The 27,641-nt window shown below is 42.3% G+C and overlaps 1 protein-coding gene and 1 pseudogene across 2 annotated transcripts; both read right to left on the bottom strand.

Annotated features, from left to right (window-relative positions):
* Nucleotides 1-382: 382 nt before the first annotated feature.
* HCLS1 (hematopoietic cell-specific Lyn substrate 1) lies at nucleotides 383-27,641 on the bottom strand. Of its 2 annotated transcripts, none has more exons than XM_033211082.1 (14): nucleotides 27,491-27,641; nucleotides 24,929-25,012; nucleotides 23,937-24,010; nucleotides 16,280-16,409; nucleotides 14,093-14,203; nucleotides 12,241-12,295; nucleotides 6,802-6,912; nucleotides 6,091-6,146; nucleotides 5,391-5,460; nucleotides 3,471-3,682; nucleotides 2,325-2,429; nucleotides 1,308-1,521; nucleotides 1,089-1,160; nucleotides 383-968 (listed from the first exon to the last, which is right to left on the bottom strand). In XM_033211082.1, exons 2-14 carry the CDS (start codon nucleotides 25,010-25,012, stop codon nucleotides 832-834), a joined length of 1,431 nt encoding a protein of 476 aa, XP_033066973.1. In that variant the 5' UTR covers nucleotides 27,491-27,641; the 3' UTR covers nucleotides 383-831. The 2 variants fall into 2 exon arrangements, with proteins under 2 accessions (XP_033066973.1, XP_033066974.1); XM_033211083.1 differs by having other exon boundaries at nucleotides 24,929-25,037; nucleotides 27,491-27,609.
* On the bottom strand, nucleotides 21,938-22,058 carry LOC117084550 (annotated as a pseudogene).

Genomic DNA, 27,641 nt, shown 5'->3' with positions numbered 1-27,641 from the left:
GTCAGGAGTTCGAGACCAGCCTGGCCAACATGGGGAAATTCCATCTCTATTAAAAATTCAAAAATTAGCCGGGCGTGGTGGCACACACCTGCAGTCACAGCTACTCGGGAGGCTGAGGCAGGAGAATCTCTTGAACCTGGGAAGTGGAGGCTGCAGTAAGCTGAGATCACGCTGCGGCACCCCAGCCTGGGTGACAGAGTAAGACTCCTTCTCAAAAAAAAAAAGTTCAACCTAAGGAAAAGGTCTAGCCTTTGACATCTAGCATGCAGGAGAATTGGCAGTGGTAAGAGAAAGTCTCCTGGATATGTCTGCAAGAGGAAAGGCTGGAGCCTTAAGATTTGGGGCCATGAGGGCCACACAAAAAGTATTATTTACCTCAGCATACAGGTGAACCATAGTCTCACTTTATTTCGAATTTTAGGACTGAACAGAAAGAAGGTTCAGAGATATTTCTTCAGGGAAGGAAAGTGGGCAAATAGCACAACCAGGCAAACCACACAATCTAGACGTACTTCTCCGGGTAAACAAACCGGGAAGCCCAGAGCTCACAGAGGACTAGAGCAGAGCTTGGGGTGGTAGAGAGGTGTTCATGGGGAAGGAGGAAAGACCACAAGAGAAATGTCCATGAGCTCCTCTAGGGTAGAGAGGACTCTTGGTGAAGGGGACCTCCTTCCCCATGCTATCTCTGCCCCAAGCCCTTAATGAAGCGGGAGAGGGAAGTCTGTCCAGAATCTCATCTGGTTAGACATCTGCAAAAGGAATAGGGAGGGGGTGGAGGCAGAGCGACTTTGGACATGGGAAATCACAGTTGCAGCGGACAGTGAGCTGCAGTCACTCCAGAAGCTTGACATAATTTGCAGGGAAGAGTCCAAAGTGGCCATGGCAACGTCCCCGCCACCAGCCCTCGTCCACCATCTCAATGTCAGTGATTACATCATCCGGATCAAAGGAAAGCTCATCACTTCCCTCTGAGGAGAAAGTTGAGGGGATATTAGAATGGTCAGACATGAATGTGTCTTTTCCCACGTCCCCTTGTCTTATATCAGGGGTCTGCAGGTACCAGGCTCCTCAGGCCACTCCCAACCTACCTCCTTGGTAATCATATAGGGCCACAGCTGAGATCCCCAGAGCCCCAGCTCCAACTGGGCAGCCTGATGATCCTGCATAATGAGAAACACAAACATGGTCTCATCAACATGAAGAAGGCAAACAGAGAAAGATCCTACTGGGGCAATGGAGAAATTCTTCTTCCTCTTACCCTCCCCTGGACATGACCAAATTCTCCTGCTTCTCCTCCCATCACTCACCAGCCGGAGCAGAAGAAAAAGAAGAACCTTCAGGCTCGAGCACCTCTTCATAGTCCCCCTCTGGTTCATCCTCCTGCTCATGCCTGTCCATCTCCTCCACATCCTCATAGTCATTCTCAGGCTCGGGCTCAGGCTCTGCTTCATACACTGGCTCTTCTTCCACCTGGAGGCCTTCCAGAGTCCTAGGGGGCAGAGCTGGGGGCTCCTCGTTGTCCTGAGAAGAGACAGTGTGGAGCAGTGTGACTTCCACTCTCCAGGAGGACTCAATGGAGGAGTAAGACCCCTGCCCTTCACCACCCTACCTCTTCTCCCCTCCACGCTTGCCTCCATCTAACAGCCTGTCCTGGGGAACACAGCCTTTCATCCATCTTCATTCCTCAACCTCCTCCCACACCCACTCACCCAAAACATGTTCCAGAGACAATGGGAAGAGAATGTAAAAGGTGTGAGGGGAGGGAAGTAGAAAGCGAGTCAGATTCTTTGGGAGGCCAAGAAAACATTGAAGCAAAAGCACATTGTTGAGCTACCACAGCTAGGATAACCAGCTGTCCTAATTTGCCCAGGACTGAGGAGTTTCCCAGAAGGCAGGGTCTTCAGTGCTAACACCAGAACAGCACAAGGAAAACAATGATGGTTGGCCACCCTGCACAGCCCACCTTCCTAAGACTGGAGGAAATGGGGTGAGGGCAGAGAATCTTTTTTTTTTTTGAGACGGAGTCTCGCTCTGTCGCCCAGGCTGGAGTGCAGTGGTGCAATCTCTGCTCACTGCAAGCTCCGTGTCCTAGGTTCATGCCATTCTCCTGCCTCAGCTTCCCGAGTAGCTGGGACTACAGGAACCCACCACCACGCCCTGCTAATTTTTTGTATTTTTAGTAGAGACGGGGTTTCACCGTACTAGCAAGGATGGTCTCGATCTCCTGACCTTGTGATCCGCCCGTCTCAGCCTCCCAAAGTGCTAGGATTATAGGTGTGAGCCACCGCGCCTGGCTGGCAGAGAATCTTTGAGGGTTTGCTTACCTCCAGGAGAGTCTGCCTAACGGGTAGCAACGGCACTGGGTGTTCCCTGCTGGTTCTCACAGGCTCAGGCTCTGATGATGGAGAAGTCCCAGCTGGAGGCCAGGCCTGTGGAGAATGAAGCATCTCTCAAGTAAGCAAGCCTCCATCTTCACTCTTTTTTTTGTTTTGTTTTGAGACAGACTCTCGCTCTGTAGCCCAGGCTGGAGTGCAGTGGCGCGATAGCTCATTGCAACCTCCGCCTCCCAGGTTCAGGCGATTTTCCTGCCTCAGCCTCCTGAGTAGCTGGGATTACAGGCACGGGCCACCATGCCTGGCTAATTTTTGTAATTTTAGTAGAGACAGGGTTTCACCATGTTGGTCAGGCTGGTCTTGGAACTTCTGATCTCCTGACTTCGTGATCTGGCCACCTTGGCCTCCCAAAGTGCTGGGATTACAGGCATGAGCCACCACACTTGGCCCGTCTTCATTCTTTTTATTTTATTTTATATATTTTTTGAGACAGGGTCTCACTCTGCTGCCCTGGCTGGAGCATAGTGGTGAGATCATAGCTCACTGTAGCCTCAAACTCCTGGGCTCAAACGATCCTCCTCTCCAAGCCTCCCAAGTAGCTGGGACTATAGGCACGCACCACAATGCCCAGCTAATTAAAAAAAAATTTGTTTTATAGAGATAGGGTCTTACTATGTGCCCAGGTTGGTCTAGAACTCCTGGCTTCAAGTGATCCTCTTAACTTGGCCTCCCCAAGTGCTAGGATTACAGGCATGAGCCACACACCATGCATGTCTTCACTGCTACATTTACCAGGAACACCCTCTCCTGCTCTCTGCCAATTCAAATGGAACTCATCCCTCAAGACGGGCTCCAACCTGAAGTGATGGCCCCTTCCTCATAGTTCCTACAGCAATAATTGGCTGTGCTGGCTGGGGGCTTGCTTTCTGTTGTACTACGTAAATCTTGAGGGTTTTTTCTGACATTCTGATAGGAGGTTCAATTACAGTCAGACTGAAGTCTTCTAAAGACAGAGACAACAGACCCTGCCTAACCCAGGGGAGGCCTTTGCCTTATTTTCTGCCAATGGTTTGGACCCCTTAGGCTCCTGTCTGGGCAAGAGATCCCGATGTGGATCCCAGCGGGCCAGGCGCTCACCTCTGAGGAGATTTTCTTGGGCAGTGGGGCCGGAACTGCCGGCTCTTCCATAGCTATCACTGGCTGTGGAGCCTCAGGGCTCATCTTTGTCACAGCCTTTCGCTCCTGTTGCCTCCTGGCCACCTGCTGTGCCTTCTCCTCTTCCTCTCGCTTCCTCTTCTCCTCAGCCATGGACTCAAATTTTGCCTTCAGTCCACGGGCACCACTAGAAGCTGCAGACAGGGCAAGAAGAATTAGGGTTGTCTTGGAATGGAGGGTGGGGAAGGGCATGGCACTTGAAGGAAGAAGGGGAATCAGTTAAATATCCAGGAGGAGGGATTTCTGGGACAGGAAGGTAAAGAGGTATTGACAGAGGAACAAGGGGATTATAGGAGGATGGCATAGCCCTGAAGTCTGGAATTTTTTTTTTTTTGAGACGGACTTTTGCTTTTGTTGCACAGGCTGGAGGGCAATGGAGCGATCTTGGCTCACTGCAATCTCCGCCTCCCGGAATTCAGGTGATTCTCTTGCCTCAGCCTTCCTGAGTAGCTGGGATTACAGGCATGCGCCACCACGCCTGGCTAATTTTGTATTTTTAGTAGAGACGGGGTTTCTCCATGTTGGTCAGGCTGGCCTCGAACTTTAGACCTCAGATGATCCACCCGCCTTGGCCTCCCAAAGTGCTGGGATTACAGGCGTGAGCCACTGCAACCGGCGAAGCCTGGATTTTTATAAAGCCAGGCTATGTGACCTAAGACTCGTGTCTTTTTATTTAGTTTTGTCTTGTTTTGAGACAGGGTCTCAGCCCAGGCTGGAGTGCAGTGGTGCAGTCATGGCACACTGCAACCTCAACCTCCCAGGCTCAAGCAATCCTCCTACCTCAGCCTCTGGAGTAGTTGGGACCACAGATATGCACCCCCACACCCGGCTAATTTTTGTATTTTTTGTAGAGAGGGGATCTTGCTGTGTTGCCCAGCCTCGTCTTGAACTCCTGGGTTCAAGTGATTCTCCTGCTTCAGCCTCCCAAAGTGCTGGGATTGCAGGTGTGAGCCACCTTGCCCAGCCCACCTGTGTCCTTTCTAAATTGTAAACTTTGGGCTTCCAACCAGCATCCTCCCCTGTCCATATTCCATAAATCTGTATGCCTTCTTCATGCCACCACTCATCCTCAACCCCATCCGAAGCTACTATCCCTATGTGTCCTTCCCAAGTGGTTCCCCACCAATGTTCCCACGCCACCCCACCCCGGCTCCACACCACACTTTGTTCTCTGCCTCCAATTCCTTCCCTGATGTCACTCTCTCTATCCACTTGACTTGGTTCTTTCTTTCTCTTTCTCTCTCTTTCTTTCTTTCTCTCTCTCTTTCTTTCTTTCTTTCTTTCTTTCTTTCTTCTTTCTTTCTTTCTTTCTTTCTTTCTTTCTTTCCTTTCTTTCTTTCTTTTCTTTCTTTTTCTTCTCTCTCTCTCTCTCTTTCTTTCTTTCCTTCTTTTCTTCTTTCTTTTTATAGAGTCTCACTCTGTCACCCGGGTTGGAGTTCAGTGGCATGATCTCAGCTCACTCCAACTTCCACCTCCTAGGTTCAAGCAATTCTCTTGCCTCAGCCTCCCAAGTAGCTGGGATTACAGGCATGCACCACCATGCCTGGCTAATTTTTGTATTTTTTATAAAGATGGGGTTTCCCCAGGTTGTCCAAGCTATTCTTAAACTCCTGAGCTCAAGCAATTCTCCCATCTTAGCCTCCCGAAGCGCTAGGATTACAGGCGTGAGCCCCGCCTTACCTGGTTTTTCTAGGAGAGACAGAATCTGGGAATATGAGGATAGGGATCAGGTCTACCTCAGCTAATCTAGGTAGTTAAAGGCATGGAGGATATAGGCTGGGGAAGAAAAAGAATGAGGGAGAAGGAAGTGAGGTGCATAGAGAGTGAATCACTAAGCCTCACCGGCTTCTATGGGCGTCGTCTTCTTATAAGCTGTGGTTGGGGCCTCCATTTCATTGAAGCCGACAGCGCTCTGCAGGCAGGAGAACAGCACATGTGTTGCGGGAGAGAGGCAGGGGTAATGGTGACCTGGAGGTGGTATTGGGCGTTGGGGACCACTATAGGAGGTATCCCTAACCATCGGATGCTCAACAACTGGACAGCATGTTCCAACGTTGTTTTGTGGTAGAGAGGGGGTAAAGAAGTTCTTAACTGCTGGGTTCAGCTCCCCCTTTCAAAAGCTCAGTGACCTTAGAATCTCACGTCTCCAAGCCCAGTTGCCTAAAATGTAGCAGGGCCCGTGGCCAATGCATGAGGAGGAACTAGTATAGGGAGGACAGTGGCATGGGGTGGGAAGATAATTAAGATTGGGTTAAGCAATACGAAGAAATCAATACCATTTCCAGTCCAATGCCACCTTTCCCTGTGGTTTATCTGTGTCTCTGTATGCCTCTCCCACCATCCTCAGTCAAAGCTCAGGCTTTGGAAGACATGTCCCTTAGACGCTGAGGGCAGTCAGTGGGGAGTGCAGGACACCAGCAGGACAGGCTCTGTGTGCCCAGAACCACCATCCCCTCCCTCTCCCAGCCTTCTTCACACTCTTCTCTGCGCACTTTCCTAAACTTAGGGAACTTCTTAAGACATTGGTGTTCTGGTGCTTTACCTTATCCACTCGGTCCTTCTGGATTCCATATTGGCCACCAAAGCCCTTGGCATAATCTGCAGGACAGAAAGTTCTGAGTTATAGGAGATCAAAATGCTGGGAATGGGTAGTAAGAAGAATCAGTGGGAAGAAAAATAGGAATGTGGAAAACAGACATAGGAGGAAATGTGAGAATCAGAGGATAGAGGGAGGCATGGATGGGAAGAGAAGGAAACAGATGGGGAAAAATCTGGGAGAGAATGGAGAAGAGAATGATGGAAATAGGGAAACATGGAAAGTGGAAAGCAACAGATAAGGAAAAATGTAAAAGAAATAGGAAAAAATACAGAGGGCACTCCAGTCATCCCTGTGGGTTCCAGGGAAGCAGTAAACCTCTTTATCCTCTGTGAGGACAGCAGGGAACCCTGTAAGACTCATGGCAAACCATCCTCTGACCATCACCTAGCCTGTCTGTCCTCATTCCTTCCTCAATGCTCCCTTCTCTCTCACCTCCCTCCTAGGCCCTGCTCTTAATCCTGCTGTTTTCCTCTCCACCTCTCCTCTCTTCCCTCACTACCACCATCCATCCCCCACATGTGCTTACTGCCTGTGTACCCCCTGCTCTGCACATCTGCCCCCTCTGTATTCTGGGGCCCCTGGGTGAGCTTCCAGAAAGGAAGGAAGGAGAGCCCTGTGCTATCTGTGACTTTCCCCCTTCCAACCCCAACTCACCTCGCTGGGACTCGTGTTTCTCTGTCTCTCCCTTGTAGTCATATCCCAGAGCTGCTTTGTCCCGTTTATCCTTCTCCACCCCGTACCGGCCACCAAAGCCATGAGAGTAATCTGCGGTCGAAGGAGCAGTCATGAGAGGCCACCCTTAGTCTCCAGCACACAGGGAAGCGCTGGAGAAGAGAGGTCAGCAGGAATGTGTGCAGAGTGTTAGGGGCCTAGGAAAAGAGCAAGGCTTGAATATAGGGGAATTAAAGAGAAACCATGTCTTAAGTAGTCTTTGAATTGAATATTGCTTACTTTTTCCCTCTCTTCTCTCATTTCCATGCCAAGATGAGAAGAACATTCCCATTTTCTCCCTTCTTCTTCAAGAAGGGGCAAGTATAGAGAGTGAGGAAATTGCAGAAAAAAAAGGCAGATACATGAAATGTATGCCTTTCCCCTACTCCCATATAAGCACATAGAAATGTCAGATAAAACATAACAATTTTGTTTTAAAGAGTGAAGCTCAGGCTGGGCATGGTGCTCATACCTGTAATCCCAGCACTTTAGGGGGCAAGGCAGGTGGATCACCTGAGGTCAGGAGTTTGAGACTAGCCTGGCCAAAATGGGGAAACCCTGTCTCTACTAAAAAATACAAAAATTATCCAGGCATGGTGATGTGTGCCTGTAGTCCCAGCTACTCGGGAGGCTGAGGCAGGAGAGAATCACTTGAATCTGGGAGGTGGAGGTTGCAGTGAACCGAGATTGCACCATTGCACTCCAGCCTAGGTGGCAGAGTGAGACTCCATCTCAAAAAAAAAAAAAAACAAAGTGAAGCTCAGAAGAAAGGAAGGAAAAAATCCTGGCTCTAGAAACCAGAAACAAAGAGATGAATCAAAGCTGTATGTGTGAGGGTAATTATGAACTGACGCCATAGTAAACCCAAGGGCATTTTGGGGGGATTTTTTTGTTTGTTTTTAGAGGCAGGGTCTTGCTCTTTTGCCCAGGCTAGAGTGCAGGGTGCAATCATGGCTCACTGTAACCTTGAACTCCTGGGGTCAAGCAATCCTTCTGAGTCACTGAGACCACAGGCACGTGCCACCATGCCTCGCTAATTTTAAAAAAGTCTGTAGTGATGGGATCTCACTGTATTGCCCAGTCTAGCCTTAAACTCCTGGGCTCAAAGGACCCACCCCCCTCAGCCTCCCAAAGTGCTGCGATTCCATGTGTGAACTGCCACACCTGTCAGATTTTAAATTCCAAATGTAATGAACAGGGATTAGGATCGAGGCTCTGCGATTCTAACTTCCATATAAGAATGGGGGAGGAGAGAAGAAAGCCAGAAACGAAGCTCTGTCCACTCCTATAAGAGAATGCTAGAAAAATTCTACTCATTTACCCAGGAAAATCATGAGGGGGGCTTGTAGTCTGTTCAACATTTGATAGGGGGAAAATTTGCTTATTAAGACATGGAAACTCTAAGCCTACATCTGAGTGTAGAATGCAAATACACAATTTTTTTTTTTTTTTTTTTTTTTTTTACTACTTATGTGATGCAGGAATTCTAAGCTGAGAAATTAACTAAATACTGATCCAGGAAAATATATATTGTTGAAAGAGTAAGCATAAGAAAGATCGCATGAATAGGAGACAAAGTTATCTCAAGACAAAATGCATTCTAAGAGACAAGAGAGACATGCTACAATGATAAAAGAACAATACCTTTCATCGGGAATATGTATGCTGGCATAAACCTATTAACAGAACCAAAATTCATGAAGCTCTCAAATAAAAGAAAAATGTAAAAAGCCAGGTGTGGTGAATGCCTGTAGTCCCAGCCTCTCAGAAGGCTGAGGCAGGAGGATGGCTTGAGCTCAAGAGTTTGAGACCAGCCTGAGAAACATAGCAAGACTCCTGCACACACACACACACACAAATAATGCAAAAGCTGACAGAAGTAGAAAGAGAAACAGACAAGCCTGTAATAGTAGTTGAAAATTTTAACACCACTCTTTCATTAATTGATAGATATTTTAGGCAAAAAGGAATCAGTAAAATTATAGAAGATACAGACATTATCAATTAATAAGACCTAATTGACTCTTATACAACACTATACCCCAAAATACAGAATATACTTTTATTCATGCATATAGAACATTGACCAAATAGACCATGTGCCGGTCCATAAGTCTGTAAGACAGTAAGTCTCAGTACATTTTGAAAGACTGAAATATTAGATATCATATTCTGATCACAATAGAATTAAAGTAAAAGTCAATACCAATAAAATCATCTAGAAAATTTCCCTGATACTTAGAAAATTAGTAACAACTTTTAAATAATACATGTGTCAAAGAAGAAATTACAAGGAAATAAGAAAATATTTTTAACTGAATTTTTTTGTTTTTGTTTTTGTTTTTGTTTTTGAGACAGAGTCTCACTCTGTTGCCCAGGCTGAAATGTAGTGGCACAATCATGGCTCGCTGCAGCCTCAACCTCTTGGGCTCAAGCGATCCTCCCACATTAGTTCCCTAAATAGCTGGGACCACAGGTTTGTGATGAATGAAAATTAAAATACATATAATATTTGTTGAATGTAGCAAATGGTTGTAGTAAATGAATGTAGTGTTTAGAGGGAAATGTATAGCTTTTTAAGTGCCCATATAGTAAAGGAAGGCTTAAAATCAATTATCTAAGTTTCTACCTTAAGAGGCTAGAAAAAGAACAAACCAAATCAACACTAAGTAGAAGAAAAACATAATAAAGATATGAGCAGGAACCAATACATTTTTTAAAACAGGTAAACAATAGAGAAAATTAGCAAAGCCAAAATCTTGTTCTTTGGAAAGAATAATAAAATTGATGAACTTCTAGTAAGAACAATTAAAAAGAGAAAAAACACAAATAAATAAGATCAGAAATGAAAATAGTCATTTCATATCACTAGAAATCTTACAGAAGTTAAAAAGAAGAGACTATTATAAACGAATTTCTGCCAATAAACCTGACAACACAGACAAAATGAACAAAGTCCTTGAAAAGCACAACATACCATAACCAACTTAAAAAACAGAAAGACTTGAACTACATGGGAAAAAATAATAATAAAGGAAAAAAAAAAAGTCCATTACTATTAAGACCTCTAAAGTTGAGCCAGAAGTAGAGGCAATATTTCCCTGGATGAGGTACTTACTAAACCCAGGGCACATGAAATTCTCATAAAACAAATATCCCTCTCCTTCACTCAAATAAGTTTATAAACAAAGATTACAAACCATCAAGGAAATAAATAACCGTGAGGAGCAGCAGATTAGTCAGAAGAACTCACACAGCCAAGAACTGCAAATAATATAAAATATAAAAGAAACTATAAAGTACATGTTTAAAATAATTAAAGAGCTTAAAGAAGTGGTACAGGAAACTACAATGAAACCATGATGTCTTATGGAAAATGAATCAGCATATGTGCAATAGAACCAAAAGAAACTCCAGAAATGAAAATATCTGATGTGGTGGCTCATGCCTGTAATCCCAGCACTTTGGGAGGGTGAGATGGGAGGATCACTTCAGCCCAGGAGTTTGAGGCCAGCCTGGGCAACATAATGAGACTTTATCTAAAAAAAGAGAGGGAAGGGAAGGGAAGGGAAGGGGAGGGGAGGGGAGGGGAGGGGAGGGGAGGGGAGGGGAGGGGAGGGAAGATATTTGAAAGAAAGTTTAAAATTCAATGGACAGCTAAATAATAATAAAATACAGCTAAAGGGAGAATTAGTGAACTTAACCTAGATCTAAAGGAATAACCCAGAATGCAGCACAGGGACATAAAGAGAAGAGAGAAGAGGTATTATTCAAAGAGAAAATGCCTGAGAACTTTCTATAATGAAAGTCACATCTGAGGTTGGAAAAGAGCAGTAAGTCCCATATAGGATAATAAAAGTAGATCTAACATCTAGACACACCCTAATAATAGTGCAGAATATCAGAGACCAAAAGAAAATCTTTAATTAAAAAAAAAAAAAACCAGAGATATAAGACATGTTACCTACTCAGGAATGATAGTCTGACACAACAGAGATGTCAGAGACGATGAAATAAGATCTTCAAAGTGATGAAGGGAAAATAAAAACGGAGAATGATGCAAAATAAAGACTTTTTCAAAGACTGAAAGCTCTTTCACAGACTCATTAAAAGAATTATCAATGGATATATTTTAGCAAGAAGGAAACAGAAGACACAAAGGTGAAACAAAGAAATACGATAAGCAATGATGAGTTAGGAAATAGAAGATGCAAAGGTGAAACAAATAAATACAATAAGCAATGTTGAGTTAGGAAACAGGTAAATACCTTGCTCAATTTAAATAAGCATTTACTAGGTAATAATAATGATTCATTTTTTGGGGTTTACAAGATGGAACCAATAATAAGATAGAATAAGATGGAACCAATATACTGAACGACAACAATATGGTTAGTTAAAAAGAATGTAGTTAAAATGTTCTGTGTTTCCTATATACTCAGGAAGAGATCGTGATTAATTTTAAATTTAAGTCAAAGATACATGTTAAAATTTGGGAATAACTTTCTAAAATAAAGGAATAGAAAACCTTATTTTTGATCCATTAGAGAAAAAAGAGGGATTCAAAAACTTGATCAATATGATAGAAAGCAATCATGGAGAAAAAGAGAAGCAAGTACACACTGGGTTTAAAAATCATATAAAATAGGGCCGGGCGCGGTGGCTCACACCTGTAATCCCAGCACTTTGGGAGGCCGAGGTGGGGGGATCACGAGGTCAGGAGATCAAGACCATCCTGGCTAACACGGTGAAACCCCGTCTCTACTAAAAATACAAAAAAAATTAGCCAGGAGTGGTGGCGGGCGCCTGTAGTCCCAGCTACACAGGAGGCTGAGGCAGGAGAATGGCATGAACCCGGGATGCGGAGCTTGCAGTGAGCCGAGATTGCGCCACTGCACTCTAGCCTGGGTGACAGAGCAAGACTTCCTCTCAAAAAACAAACAAAACAAAACAAAAGTATATAAAATAGTGCTGGGTGCGGTGGCTCATGCCTGCAATCCCAGCACTTTGAGAGGGTGAGAGGGGAGGATCACTTGAGCCAAAATGTTCGAGACTGCCTGGGCAACATAGTGAGACTCCATCTCTACAAAGAATAAAAAATTAGCCAGGCATGGTGGTGCACACCTGTAGTCACAGCTACTCAGAACGCTGAGGTGGGAGGATCGCTTGAGCCCAGGAAGTCGCAGCTGCAGTGACCTGTGATTGTGCCACTGCACTCCTGCCTGGGTGACAGTGCAAAACAAATGAACAAAAAGTAAATAAAATAGTGGTGAGCTGGGTCATGGAAGTTAAAGAGCTGATGACAACTCTTGGAAGATAAAGTCTTAGCAGAAGAGCCTGCCAGTCAGATTGCCGAGGCTGAGTGAAGTACAGTGTCCTTGCCTTTCTGAGATGTGTGCTTCTCCACTTCTCCTTTATAATCAAAGCCGACTGCTGACTACAGAGAAGAGGAGAGAGAATTGGTTAGAATCAGAGCTGACAGGTTTTCCCCTTCCTGACCTCCCCTTACTCCCAGCCAGTCCCAGAGGTAGTTTGTAGGGGCTTCAGGCTGAGTATGGGTGTTTAATGTAGAAACAGGCTGGTATGGACACAAGATACTACAGAGCGATGAACATAGGCCCTGGACACAGACGGTTCTAGGTTCAAACCGTACATCCCCTATTTATAGTTGCTGAAGTTTAGGCATGTTCCTTTATATTACTAAGCCCCAGTCTCTTTTAATATAAAATCAGGAGAGGCATGTCTGTCTTATCTACCTCAACTGTAAAATGAGAGAAATGATCCCTCTTCATTTGGGATATCACGAGAACTAAATGGGACAAGGTAAAGTGTCTACTTAAGTTCATTTGCTAACTTAGTGCTTTTCTTTCTAACGAATCCTCACAAAAGTGAAATGTAATACCTAGAAAAGTGCCTTATAAAGTATAAATCACTCTGTTCATGAAGAGACATTATCCTATTCCCAGTTGATAATGCTGTACCTCTTCTCTTTCATTACTCAATAATGGAAACACAATATGTGGATTCTGGTGGGATAACTGCAACCAGAAGAGTCTGGATCCTAGCCAGCTCCGGGACTGGACATGTTGCCCAGATACTCAACATTACCACAGAGTTTTGTTCTCCATCTGGCTCAGGAACTATGGGTATCTGAGCAAGTCTGGGGTTTTGCATCTTAAGAACTATTAACATGTATTGTTTCTTGATTTACATGACACACTGACTGGGTGATTCCATTTGTGGCTTGTGAGCAAAAGATGTAAGAATTGGAGATTAAACAAAGGCAGGCAAGAGGGGGATCAAGATGGAACAGGGAATTCCATCCTGATTCTAGAACATTGCATGCTCCATATTCCACTATTGCCTTCTACATCTTCCCTTAGCTTTGCAGTATGTTTTAAACTTCCCTGGTTTTGTTTTTCATGGATTTTCCCTCCTATGATGCAAACAATTAATGTTCTAGAACTTAGCTTTAAGGATTCATGCCCACCTAATTAACAACTGTCGGTAAAAACAAAGAAAAAATCTCAGCTAGCTATGAAGGAGATGTCTTCTCTCTGTGTGCAGCTGCAGGGCAGGAGATACCATTCTGCACTATAAAAAATGAGCTCAAAGAATCTGACCTAATAAGGTGTAGAACTAAAAACATCAATGAGTTACCAATCTTACTCTCCTGTCAACAATATGATGCTGTAATCATATGGTACTTTTTTCTGTCTTTAAAACAACATTTTGTTTTGTTTTTTACAAAGGAGTCTTTAAAAATACCTGGACTTTGTGGATGGATGCTAAATCCTGTAAATAGTAACCCTAATTAGTTGTTTAACTTGATTATCTGCTGCCATGGTAGTAATATTTAAACTGACAACTCTGTCTTCCTAAAAGGCATGAGTATTTATAGGGTTTTGATGTTAAGCCAAAGAAGAGCTTAGACGATTCTCTGTTCTGTCTTCATGCATGTGAGTATATAAAAACCGGTGGCTTGAGGAATTCTTCATTCAAACAGACAGTTTGAGAAGCTTCTCCTTATTTGAATCTCTGAGCTCAACATGTGGCTTCCAACATTGGCACCAAGGAACTTGCTGAGGGAGGTATCCCTGTGATGGTGTCAGGTCCTCACAGCATCCACTGCCCTGTCTTCCAACAAAGAAGCATGTGCCTCCATCCAGGGGTGAGTGTGGGCAACTTTCACATGACTGGAGGTGGGTGGTGGGGAGAGAGAGTGGTCACTTACCTTGTCTGCCCTGTCCCTCTCAACTCCGTACTTGCCCCCAAAGCCTTTGGCAGCATCCGTCTGAGAAGAGTGCTTCTCCACCTCGGCAACATACTCATGGCCCACTGCACTCTGAGAAGAATCAAGGATGGAGTGAGTGAAATGATAAAAATGACCTTAAAAAAATGAATACAGAGATGGAGTGGGATGTAGGCATGTAAGAAATTCCATTCTGGGTCCGATCTATGGCTTCTGACAGTGGTGCCAAGGAATATGCGATGGGAGAGCAAGGTGACTATTTCTGGAGACCTGCTCATTCCTGTTCTTCTTTAATACCATTAGTAATCCTTCATTCTGAACACTCCCATAGGATGGGCTGGGAACCAGGGGATAGAGACTAGATAGACAGAGCAGTGTTTAAATCAGAAACAAGAAGAGCTGAAACAAGAGCACTGTGCAGCAGAACAGAGTGTAGTGTGGGGTAGTGTGGAGGAGAGACCAAGGGGACTGACCGGACGCCATAGCCGGGATGGAATTTTCACTAGGAGAGCCAGTGATTTTGTTCTAGATCTTTGCTCCTGTATGGCCATCAAAGTTCAGAAGTGAACTCTGAGCTTTATACAACATGTAATGTAGGACATATATACAAAAAATCACTAAATACACAGTAAAGAAAATAATAGGCCGGGTGCGGTGGCTCAAGCCTGTAATCCCAGCACTTTGGGAGGCCGAGACGGGCGGATCACGAGGTCAGGAGATCGAGACCATCCTGGCTAACCCGGTGAAACCCTGTCTCTACTAAAAAATACAAAAAACTAGCCGGGCGAGGTGGTGGGCGCCTGTAGTCCCAGCTACTCGGGAGGCTGAGGCAGGAGAATGGCGTAAACCCGGGAGGCAGAGCTTGCAGTGAGCTGAGATCCAGCCACTGCACTCCAGCCCAGGCGACAGAGCGAGACTCCGTCTCAAAAAAAAAAAAAAAAAAAAAAAAAAAAGAAAATAATAAAGAGAAGTCGCAACATAGACATAATACGTAAACATTTAAAAGCAGCAAATGATTTTAAAACATATTTTTTCCTTCTCCACTTGTGTTCCCTGTCTTCTTGGTCTAGGAGTTATAGTGTGGTTGGGGCTACAACAGGCCAGCAGTTCTAATATATAGGCTCTTATTTTCTGCCATGTATATCTTATGTGTTGAGATAAGAAAAATTTGATACAAATAATATGATATTTGTATCAATAATATTGGTCTCAATAATATTAGAGACCAAATGAACCCTGTACTTTTGAATGAGTTTTAACTCATGAACCAATAAATGAGTCAAAAAATATATATTTTGATTGAGAACAAAAGTATCTGGGTGTTCTAGTGAAATATTTTACATATACTTAAATATATACTATATATATTTATGAATAAACTATAATATAAAATATTGTATCATATAATATAATATATTAAAATATACATATAATATAAATTTATATACTTACATTTACTTATAATTATGTTATATATTAATATATATTTAGAAATATATGTATAAATAATTATATAAGTATTTAAGTATATAATATATAATGCATTAATATATAATATATTATATACTTATATATGATATACTATATTTATTATATACTTATATATATTTTATATGTAACAGATACTATATAAGTATATAACTATATACTTATATATAACATACTATATATAAGTATATAATATATTATACATAAATATATTGCTATATTATATATTAATATATAAATATTATATATAATCATATGTTATATATGTCACATATAATATATAATCTACATTATAATATAATACATTATATATTATAGTTGATTTCATTAATATATAATATGTAATATATAATATATACTATTAATATTATATATTATAATTAATATATACTATAGACTATATAATATATAAGTATATATAAATATATAATATATATATTTATTATGATTATATTATATTATAATATATATTATATTTATTATATATTATATATAATCATACAAATATATAATAAATATATACTTATATAATAATATACTTATATATAATTGGCTCTTATTATAGAGGTATATAATTATATATAAGTATATAATTATTTATAAATATTTACAAAATATATAAATACGTATATCAATTTTTTAAATGTATATTTTCAAAGCAAATCTTCCCTTTCAACTTACCTTGTCCATTCGGTCTCTTTCTACTCCAAACCGACCTCCATAGCCATGGGATGCTTTGGGCCCTGACTCCATCTCTTTCTTCTTGAGAACATCATGCTCCTCTGATACTTTGTTCCTCAGCTGGTGGATGCTGGAAGAAACCACATGACCAAGGATCATCTATCCCAGGAAGGTCAACAAACCCATCTTCCCAGAAAAATGGAAGTCTTGAAGTCTGTCCTGTTTATTTTCAGTAATAACCTGGGCCCCCAGAATATACTAGTGATAGGTCTAGAAGTAAAAGATCAGTCTGGCCTGCATACCATAGCCTGATTTAAACTCTCCATAAGCCAAAAATATTTCCTCTAGTCTGTTATTTTGCTCACTAAAATAACCTTCTGACCTTTAGTCCCATTTTTCATGTTCTTAAATATTAGAGGACAATGATACCTATATTCTGATAACTGGAAAGTTATTTTCTTTTCTGAATGGATCAGCTTTCTATCAATTAGAGGATGTGTCTCAAAAAGCAGAAAAATATTCACATACCATTGGACCTACACATTCTAGTTTTAGGAGTCTACACCAGGGAAATATTTTAAATACGGCAAAGCTTAATGTCTAAATGATACTCATTGAAGCGTAGTATATAATAGCAATAACTAAGAAACAATCTATGTGACCAGTGGTTGGGTAATAGTTAAATAAATTGAAATATTACCTTTCACTAGTGTACTAGGAAGTCATTAAAAACAATGCTTATAAAAACACAGAATTGGGGAAATTTATTTAAACATTAGTAGTACTTTTTTATGCTTTTTGGTCATGAATTAAGATCTTCTGCCCCTTCCCCACAGCCTGATAATACCTGAGAAAACTAATAACTAATGAAAACTAACTAACAAAATCCACTCACAGTAATTGCTATGACACGTTAAGGCTCAAATTATCTTGATTTGAAGGGACACCTTTATCCCTAAGAGAAAGTACCACCAAAAAAAGGCATTCTCTTTCTTACTTCACACCCACTTCCATCTTTACCATGAAGGTGACTGCAATACTTAAGAGGGTGGAAAGCCATCTTGGCCAACCTCTTTGGCTTGAGGATATGAAGTGATAGCTCCGCACCAAATGACAATCAGATCTGTTATTTGGACACATAAGGATCCGGGGATTGTTGGAAACATTTGGGCAAGAGAACCCTAAATAAGAAATTTGACTTTCTGTAGCAAGCAATAAGGGTTTAGGGTATTGAGATAGTGATATTACTAGGACTTCACCAGCTCAGGACAACAGACACATTGTTACACATAGAATGGCTGTCTCACAGCAGAAATTGTCTTCTTTTACAGAAGAATAGATCCATCTGGTGGCCTTTAGTGGATAATTCCACTAAAGGTCTTTTAAAAAGTCTTCTCAGCTTTTGCCACAGTTAATTTTAGAAAGCTGGCTATGAACCAGATGAAATTAAGCCAAGTGCTGGAAGAACCCCCTGTTCCCATGCCTCCTCTAAACTCTCTGGCAGCATTGAAAGCAGAGATCTTGTGTTGTCAGTTCAACACCAACACTGTGTCAAAAGCTACTAGTACCAAGGACATGTAAATGCCTGCCCAGTATCTTCCAACTGAAGTATTCAGATGAAAGATGAAGAAAAGGGGGCCAAAATTTACTTTCAAATGGAAAAAATATGCAATTTTTAAATGAGTATAATAATTGTTAAATGGGTTATAACTATATTATAGTTAAAACAAGTTTTTAAAAGGGATTAGAAAATGATACTCAGGAATATTCATCTAAAGGATAACAGAAAAACTAGTCAGGGGATCACACCAATAGATGATGTAATTTGAATGAAATTGTTGAGGCCCAAAGAAAACAAACTTCTTTAGGTTATAGCTGAAGTCATTCTAAACAGGTCTTTATTATTATTATTATTATTATTGAGACAGAATCTCACTCTGTCACCCAGGCTGGAGTGCAGTGGCATGATCTCGGCTCACTGCAACCTCTGCCTCCCGGGTTCAAGCGATTCTCTTGCCTCAGCCTCTGGAGTAGCTGGGATTACAGGCATGCATGTCATGCCCACCTAGATTTTGTATTTTTAGTAGAGAGTTTCACCATGTTGGCCAGGCTGGTCTCAATTTTTTTTTTTTTTTTGAGACGGAGTCTCGCTCTGTCACCCAGGCTGGAGTGCAGTGGCGCGATCTCAGCTCACTGCAAGCTCTGCCTCCTGGGTTCACGCCATTCTCCTGCCTCAGCCTCCCGAGTAGCTGGGACTACAGGCGCCCACCACCACGCCCGGCTAATTTTTTTTTGTATTTTTAGTAGGGACGGGGTTTCACCGTGTTAGCCAGGATGGTCTTGATCTCCTGACCTCATGATCCACCCGCCTTGGCCTCCCAAAGTGCTAGGAGCCACCCAGCACTTTGGGCGTGAGCCACCGAGCCCGGCAATATTCTATATCTTGATTGCATTGGTGGTTATATATATAGGTGGCTGTATTATATATATATAGTCAAAACTCATTGAACTATTTGCTTATAATGATTAGGTATCAATACAGTTAATTTCTGGCTGGGCGTGGTGGCTTACACCTCTAATCCCAGTACTGTGGGAGGCCAAGGCAGGCGGATCACTTGAGATCAGGAGTTTGAGACCAGCCTGGCCGACATGGTGAAACCCTGTCTTTACCAAAAATACACAAATTAGCTGGGCGAGGTGGCACATGCCTGTAATCCCAGCTACTCAGGAAGCTGAGGTAGGAGAATTACTTGAAGCTGGGAGGCAGAGGCGGAGGTTTCAGTGAGCTGAGATTGCACCACTGCACTCCAGTCTGGATGACAGAGCGAAACTCCATCTCAAAAAAAAAAAGTTAATTTTTGAAAAATAATAAAGTGAAGAAAACATTAAATGAAAGAGACTTTGGGCACTCATAAAGAGGTTTGTTTATGAAGTGATTGTAGTATTATTAAAGCCAACTTATCGAGTACTTTGTCACTGTAAACAGAATAGCAAGCAGCCTTAGGGAATGGCAATAGCTTAGCTCTTGAGAATTTGCATTTTATTTCAACAAGAGAATTATGGACATGACAATATTATGTTGATTAGACAAAAACAATATAATGGTTAAGATTTCAACCCATGGAGTCAGACTGAGCCGAATTCAAATTACTACAGGTTGAGTATCCCTCATTCCAAACGCTTGGGACTAGAAGTGTTTTGGATTCAGAATTTTTTCAGATTTTGGAATATTTGCATATACATAATGAGATGTCTTGGGGACTAGACCCATGTGTAAACAGAAAATTCATTTATATGTCATATACACTATATTAAGAAAGGTATTAAAGAAGAGCTAAATAAATGGAGGTAACTTTATTTTTCCCTTGGGGACGCCGAAAAACCTGTGTTGTGCACCTGTATTTTGACTGCAACCCATCACATGTAGTCAGGTGTGGAATTTTCTACTTGTGGTATCATGTGGGCTTTCAAACATTTCAGATTTTGGAACATTTTAGATTTTCAGTTTTTAAATTAGGGATGCTCAACCTGTATCTCTGTATCGTTGGACAAATTGCTAAACATTAATATATCCATTCACTTTTCTGTGAAATCAGGATGCCAATGTCATCTATGATATAGAGTTGTTTTTAAAAAGTACTGTGTTTTGCATGACATGTAATAGCTTAATAAATGTTGGTCATTATTCTTAAGTTACAGCCATGGCTCTTCCCAGTACCCATGTGAGGTAAACAGGGATGGTACTATAATCTCCAGTCACCGCTGGAAATCAAGATAGGATGGTAAAATATTATTACTCTCCTCAGCATCATGAGCCCTTTTACAGCAGAGCTGGAATCAGTCCGTAGAGCTCCAGAATTCTATTTCAATACTCTTGGTATTACACCATTCTTTATTTCCACTTGATATAAAATGTCAGGGCACAAGAAAGAGGACAGGGTCACTGAGGCAGGCATCCTATGGTTATAGCTCAGTAAACATTTAATCTAAAGGCCAGACAGGTTCCAGGAAGTGCTGAAAGATTATTCTAGAGTGGTGCCACTCAGTGTGTGGTCCACAAGCTGAACTGTTTCTGTTTCACAGGGAAATAAGAATAAAAATTGAGAATATGTGTTTAGAAACTTTTATAGCAATTGGACATAGTGATTTTATTTTTTTTCTTTTTTAGAAATAGAGTTTCACTATGTTGCTCAGGCTGGAGTGCAATGGCTACTCACAGATACAATCCCACTACTGATCAGCACTGGAGTTTTGACCTGCCCCATTTCTGACCTGGGCCAGTTCACCCCTTCTTAGGCAACCTATGGTCCCCCACTCCTGGGAGGTGGGAGGTCACTATATTGATTCAGAATTTAGTGTGGAGACCCAATCAGCATAGAGCACTATAGCCCAGAACTACTGGACTCAAGTGATCCTCCTGCCTCAGCCTCCTGAGTAGCTGGGTCTATAGGCACAGACTAGCATGCCTGACAACATCGTGATTTTATATCTGTTGAATTTAAAAATACAAACTGTGTTTGTATTGTCTATGTTACTTTTCACCATTTATTTTTCCAGAAACTCAATTTTATTTTATTTTACAAAAGTATCAGTCTGTGACAGATTTGAAAATAAACAGACTGGTCAAGGGAAAAGACATCCTTGAGTCTTGAGAATGAATGGACAGGAGTGGAGAAAAGAAGGTGGAGAGAAGGGTGATAGTTCTTGAAAACCAGGCAGTTCCTTTACAGAATGGATAAGGGACGCATAGGACCATTTGAGTTATTCACTGAATTACCAAATTACTACCCAAGCTAAATTTATTCAAGCAGACCTAAAAAGAGACATCACGCTGTGGGGAAGGTAGTAAGATTAGTAAAAACTACAACCACTTCCTTTTCCTGCTTTTAGTCATCTCAGCTCTAAAGCTACTGCTTTTTTGTTTGTTTGTTTGTTTTGTTTTTTTTGTTGTTGTTGTTTTCATTTTGGGATCTGTCAGTGTTAGAATCTACAGCTACTGTTCTCCTCTCCAATTTCCCCCTCTTTTCCAAGGACCATGGTGATTCCCATCATATGTTAAAGACTGACTTAGCCCACACTAACCAGGGGGAATCCCCAAATAGTGGAAACTTACTACTGGAAAGTCCTCTAGAGGTCTTTTTGATCCAGATGGACAAAATGAGAATCAGAGAGGAAAAGGGACTTGTCTAAGGTCACCCGGCTTGTTACCAGTAGATACCAGGCTTTTACTCCTTGATAACCTGGGTAAATGGGAGATGAGAGAGCTTTTTTTTGTCAATATCTCCATCATTTATTCTATCAGATATTCAGTTAGGTTAACAAAGAAATGTGCAGGGTCACCATGTTGTACAACTCCAGGGAGCACCAGTCAGGGTGTTCTGTATACAGGAGTTGTGCAATACAACAGTACAGGTAGACACCACTTAGGAGAAAAGAGGGCTGTTGTCTGTTTACATGTTCGTTAGATTTTAGAAAGGAAATCTGATTAAACTAACCTCTGTTAACAGGAAACAAAAATAACATCACTGAGCTGCTCAGAAGTGCTAAGTACTGCATTAGACGTTGGCTATCCCATTAAATTCTCACTACACATCTTCTGAGTGGCTACTTTTTTTTACATTATTTCATTTTTTTATTAGGATTGCTATTTTTTTTTTTTTTTGCCAATGCCTACTATATTGCAAGTTGTCATGGTGGAGTGTTGGGAAAAGTTTTCAATTAGCAATAATCACACCTCAGATAAACCTCATTGGCTATAATACCGCCACTGTGCAAAGCTAGAGTTGCTATTCTTATCCTCGTTTGATAAATAAGCTGAGGTTCAAAACAATTATGTGACCAAGTTCACATTGCTAAGAGTGGCAGAGTTAGGAATTGAATCTAAATCTATCGATATCCAAATTCAAGCTCTTTCCGTAAGATTATGGCAGGAATTTAGGAGACTTCCTTAAAATATTGTACTTCTACCTCCTATATATGAAACAGGCACTGGGAGAAAAAAGGTACGAAGTATGCATCCTCATCTGGACAATTCCCAGAATACTAGCACTGAGTGGCTTTTATTCAGAAAAGGAAAGGGGTCTTTTTTTTTTTTTTTTTAATCTATGAGTCTATAGAGGGGTATCACAGAAACTTCCTGAATGACCCTGTTCCATTGTTTCAATCTTTTTCCAGAATGGCATGGTTTAAGAATAATATTCATTATAGGTACTTAATTAAAACATTATTTATTTATTTATTTATTTATTGAGACTGAGTCTCTATCGCCCTGGCTGGAGTGCAGTGGCACGATCTCAGCTCACAGCAACCTGTGCCTCCTGGGTTCAAGAGACTCTTGTGCTTCGCCTCCTGAGTAGCTGGGGTTACAGGCGCCCACCACCACGCCTGGCTAGTTTTTGTATTTTTAGTAGAGACAGAGTTTCATCATGTTGGCCAGGCTGGTCTTGAACTCCTGACCTCAAGTGATCTGCTTGCCTCAGCCTACCAAAGTTCTGGGATTACAAGCGTGAGCCACCACGCCTGGCCGAAATCATTTATTTCTGATTAAACAATGTGGTACTGTCATCCAGTGGTATAAACTTGTGCCAGGCTTTCACAGTGTGTTGCTTGTGCAATGTGGTCATCCACCGACACTTTTTAAAATCTAGAGGTAAAAGCACTGCTCTTAGGGTGCAGTGGGGGGAGTTAAAAATGGAGCTTAAGACTGTATTAGTCTTGCCATTTTGTGTGTAGTTGTTGAATGCTTGCTCGTTACACTATTTATTGTGTCTACCTTGCTACTAATGTTTGACATTCTGATACTGTCCAAAGCAGATGGTCCTGGTTAGATGATCCTGAATAATCCATGGAAGAGAGGAGGGGATCTCTCAGCCTGAATATATGACATATCCCACAGAAACCCCTGTATATGTCTGTAAGTTCCTTTTATCTTCTGGTATCAGAGGGTTTTGTTTGTTTGTTTGTTTCTGGTAAGATGCAAATGGGGCTATAATCTTAAAGATTCCTGAACATCATTGCCAAAATAGTTTTTATCAACAGGTTTTCCAAGTGTTACATTTCTTCATATTACCATTCATGGCTTCCAACTTCTGTCAAATAGCTAAGTACAAATCTGTATTTTAAAAGTTATTTGGGCCAGGTATGGGAGCTGAAGTGGCCTCTTTTTATAGCATTTATTCTGAGTTCTTCACCTTGACATTTTACTGAATTATTCTTAGTCCATCCGAAGGAAGTCACCCTGAATTCTAAATACACATTTATATTTATCTGAAGAGATAGACAGGAGATAGATGATTGCCAGGTAGATAGATAGAGAGGACCTTAGTATTTGGGCCACTTCCTCTCTGAATCTCTCATGCCTTACTAAAGGAAGGGAGGCAGTTAATCCAATAGACCCCCACTTGGGGAAATAGCAGAGTTGTTAGGTATAAAAGACAGATAATAGCGTTGAGGAGGATAAGAGGAGAGACATAAAATGGAAGTACACAATGACACACAAGCTACACACAGGAACAGACTCTAGAAGAAACCAAACACAATAATACATAGACATGAACTACCCTATCCTTTTCCTCCCTCACCTTCCCCCAAGTCTCTGAGTTTTCTTTGGGCTCTTCCCATAACCCTCTTCCTTTCCCCCAGTCCTTTTGGCACTTACTTGATGTGTTCTGTGCGTCCAGAGCCCTCGATGGTCTTGGCTCCCCACCGCTGCTCCTTCTCAGAGATGTCATTCTGCAAATGACAGCACTCAGTAATACGTGATGGCAAGAAATGTGCCACATTGAGAAGGGCCACACAACTGACACATGCCCTCCATGTCCCCTGTGTCCACTGCCTTCTTCAGTCTGGGTCTTTACTCACATCCCCTCTATGTTTATCCCATCCTGACCCCATGTAAGAATTAAACTGGTGAGGCCGGGCACGGTGGCTTATGCCTGTAATCCTAGCATTTTAGGAGGCCAAGGCGGGTGGATTTCTTGAGGTCAAGAGTTCAAGACTAACTTGGCCAACATGATGAAACCCCATCTCTACCAAAAAAATACAAAAATTAGCCAGATGTGGTGGCATGCACCTGTAGTCCCAGCTACAGGGACTCCTCAGGAGGCTGAGGTAGGAGAATCACTTGAACCTGGGAGGTAGAGGTTGCAGTGAGCTGAGACTGCACCTCTGCACTCCAGCCTGGGCGACAGAGTGAGACTTGTCTCATAAATCAAACAAACAAATAAAAAAACACAAAGAATTAAACTAGTGAGCTCTGAAACCTTCATTCTTCCTCTGCATACTTCATGCCTACCCCATCTGGTCTCCTACAGTTTTTCAATCCCCCAATTACACATGTCCAGCATGAATCCTGGATCATGGGCCTGGGGAGACCCAGGTTCACCTGCTTCTCAACTTCAGTATAGCCTGCCATCGCCTGTCAATCACACCATCAAACTCACCCACGCCTGTCTCCTTTCATCCCTGATACCAGGTATCATGCATGCCCCACAGGCGACAGCCAACTGTCCTACCAATTAGTCCCAGTAAGAGGGCTGTCTCAGTCCCAGAAGGCCCTTTTCCAAGCATCCTCAAAGGTCACAGAGTGGCCCAGATGCCCTCGCCACCCCACTCTCTGCAATATTCAAGCAAAGCTACTTCCAAACTCACCACAAAGTCAGGATCTGTGTCCCAGTCATCACCCTGGGTCTCCACGGAAACAGACACATCATGGCCCACTACAGACTTCCACATCTGAGAGTGACAGGAGATGGGAATAATTAGGGACAAAAAAGGATCAAGAGGAGGGAAAATAGGAATGTTGAAGTCAAAATATAGAAGCCCAGTATTTCCTGCCATTTTTTTTTCTTAGAAGAAAATAGAAAATGAAGCAAAGCAAATGGGAATTGTAGGAAGGCTTTTCTACTCAGTTACAAGAGGAGAGATGGGGCTTTATTCAAGACAAACCAGTGTGGCCTGGGCCCGCTTGGGGCTAAAGAGAAGTTGCCATGGGTGTGGGTGACACTAGGTAACCCGTGAGTCAAAATTGCTGGAATTGTTCACTTGTGTCCCGAGGCCAGCCAGGCAGTTGCTGAAGGTGGTTGGCAATGAGGGGTGCTATAATATCCCTAGAATTATGGCCTCATTTCACTCAGGTTTCTATATATGATTCCTTTGTCACTGTTGAAATACAAATTGGTTCAGTTTCTCACAAGTGAACATCTACATCCCTCTTTACAACCTGCTGAACTATACTGAGAATTTTTCCAGCCTCTTGTCCAAGTGATGTCCCACCTTCACCCTGAGACTGGTCACTTCACAGCTGTGTAAGGTCAGTAGGGACAGTCGGCTGACATTTCCACACTGAAGAATGCATGGGAAAGCATTATTTGCTGGGAATAAGTCAGTTATTACTCAATTTTTAAAAAATGGTTAAATTATATTTCTAAAGAAAAGTAGTTCAAAAAATAGCATGTTTTCAAGTTGACAATTTATCATAGAAAATAAAAAAGAATCATATAATAAATCTTATTTTGAACATTAAAAGGTATTCAGTTTTTATCAAGTAAATAAATGTTGCAGAAATATTTAGAGAACACTAGCTTGGAAGGGTGCCAAACTTACTCTGCTAGGGCATCCCCAGTGTTCTAGTCGGCCTTCTGCACTGTGCAGAAGGAAGAGCAGCACGATTGCTCTGCATCTGTGGATCTTGGTGTGAAGAAGTAACAACAGACAAGGCTCATCTGCTGTGGTTGCCACTGAGACTTCTTGACCCTGGCATGACTTGCTAGCTGGCAACCCTTCCCTCCTCAGACATCTCATCCCATTGGAGACCTTCTTCATGCTCTTCATTGTCTCCAAAGAATTCCTTTACAACTACTCCTCGGGTTCTCCTGTCTCCACCTAGGCCTTCAGATTCTCCAGTTTTCTATTTCCACTTGAAAACTCCATCTTCTCCATTGAGCAACCCCTTAAACACCAGCCCAGGGGAAGTCTGGGGTAAATCAGTTAAAGAGATGCTAAGGGGACACCGGACAGATATTGACTGAGTCAACCGTGAGTCACGGCTGAAAGCAGTTCGGCTTTCCCTGACGTGGGTGGAGATAGCAAAACAAGACTTAGAATCCTTCATCCTTACTACCCCTCTACTTCTCATCCCCTGGCTCCTGGGCTGCTGTGCGACAAAAGGACTGTCACGCACAAAACTGGAATGGAGAAGTTTCTGAAATAGTCATGAGCAATAAGGAAGCAATGAGGACTGATGGTCCCATCCTCTTTCCTGTGGCTCCTCTGAGGCCTCAGCCTGACTCTCCCATTCACCCATTTTTGAAATAAAGAGTTTCGGAAATAGAGACAATTTATCTAATATCCTTGACCTATTGACCAGAAACCAGAAAGGTAAGAGGTGCCATCTAGAGGTGAGAACCAGAGAGTAATCTGGTGAGGCCTTGTTGCGATGCTGACCTCCTCTATCAAAGTACACAGACTGGGAGTCAGAAGCCCTGGCTGTCACCCCAGCTCTGTGACTAAGCCTCTGAGAGACCATCACAAGGGCGTCAACAGAGTAGGTACTCATTTGCCAGGTATGAGACCAGGCGATTAATAAATACTAACTTGAATAATTTGTCAAATCAGCAATTATCTCTGATTTCCCCAGTGGAAAATAATGAAGGGGTTAACCTAGCTAATCTGTAAAGTCTCCTTGATTTCTGACATTCGGGGATTCTGTGATCTACAGTCACAGAAACTAGCCCCAGCAGAACCATCATGCCTTCTCTTGGGCTCCATCAGCACTTGGTACTCAGTGCTACTTTACATCAGCGACTACTTCCTTATCTGTTACATTTCCTATGTGGGTTTGTTTCCCTGAGACCATGTGCTCTTCAAGGGCAGACACTGTTTTCTTCTCCTGTGGTCCTCCTCCCAACTCAGTACCTAGGGGAGACATGCCTTAGAGTGGGTTGTAGATTGTCAGCAGAAACCAGGCAACACTTTGCTTGACGTTTGTGCTAGATGGCTCCTGAATCATTTGCCTTGAGTTTAAGCCCCTCCCTTCTGTTTCTATCTCCAGATGTTGATTTGCTACAACCACTCACAACCAGGCCTTCTGGCCGTAAAAGGATAAAAGCCTACTAGTGGTGACCTTGCCCATCACCAAGGACTAAGAGCCAGGTAGATTCCTCCGCAACAATTACTGTGTTTCCCGACTGTCCCATGGCTCGGAGTACCCACCTCCACCTGTGCAAGCCTCTGTTCTAAGCGCCCGGCTCCTCGCGTCCACACCGACTCCCTCTCTGGCTGCTGCCACTTCGGAGTGAGAAACTGAGCTGCTGCTTCAGTTCCGTATTCAGGTTTTCGTCATTTCCTGCCACCCCATCCTCAC

The sequence above is a fragment of the Trachypithecus francoisi genome, unplaced genomic scaffold (genome assembly GCF_009764315.1).
Source record: "Trachypithecus francoisi isolate TF-2019V2 unplaced genomic scaffold, Tfra_2.0 Lachesis_group0, whole genome shotgun sequence".
Lineage (NCBI taxonomy): Eukaryota > Metazoa > Chordata > Mammalia > Primates > Cercopithecidae > Trachypithecus > Trachypithecus francoisi.
This window is presented reverse-complemented; position numbering and strand designations above follow the sequence as displayed.

Excerpts from the sequence above, each read along its gene's own strand:
- HCLS1 (XM_033211082.1), bottom strand. The coding sequence starts at position 25,012 with ATGTGGAAGTCTGTAGTGGGCCATGATGTGTCTGTTTCCGTGGAGACC. Across the intron at positions 12,296-14,092 it reads AGAGGGACAGGGCAGACAAG|TCAGCAGTCGGCTTTGATTA; the intron begins GTAAGTGACCAC and ends TCTTCTCTGTAG. Across the intron at positions 6,913-12,240 it reads GAAGCACACATCTCAGAAAG|ATTACTCTCATGGCTTTGGT; the intron begins GCAAGGACACTG and ends CTTCGACCGCAG.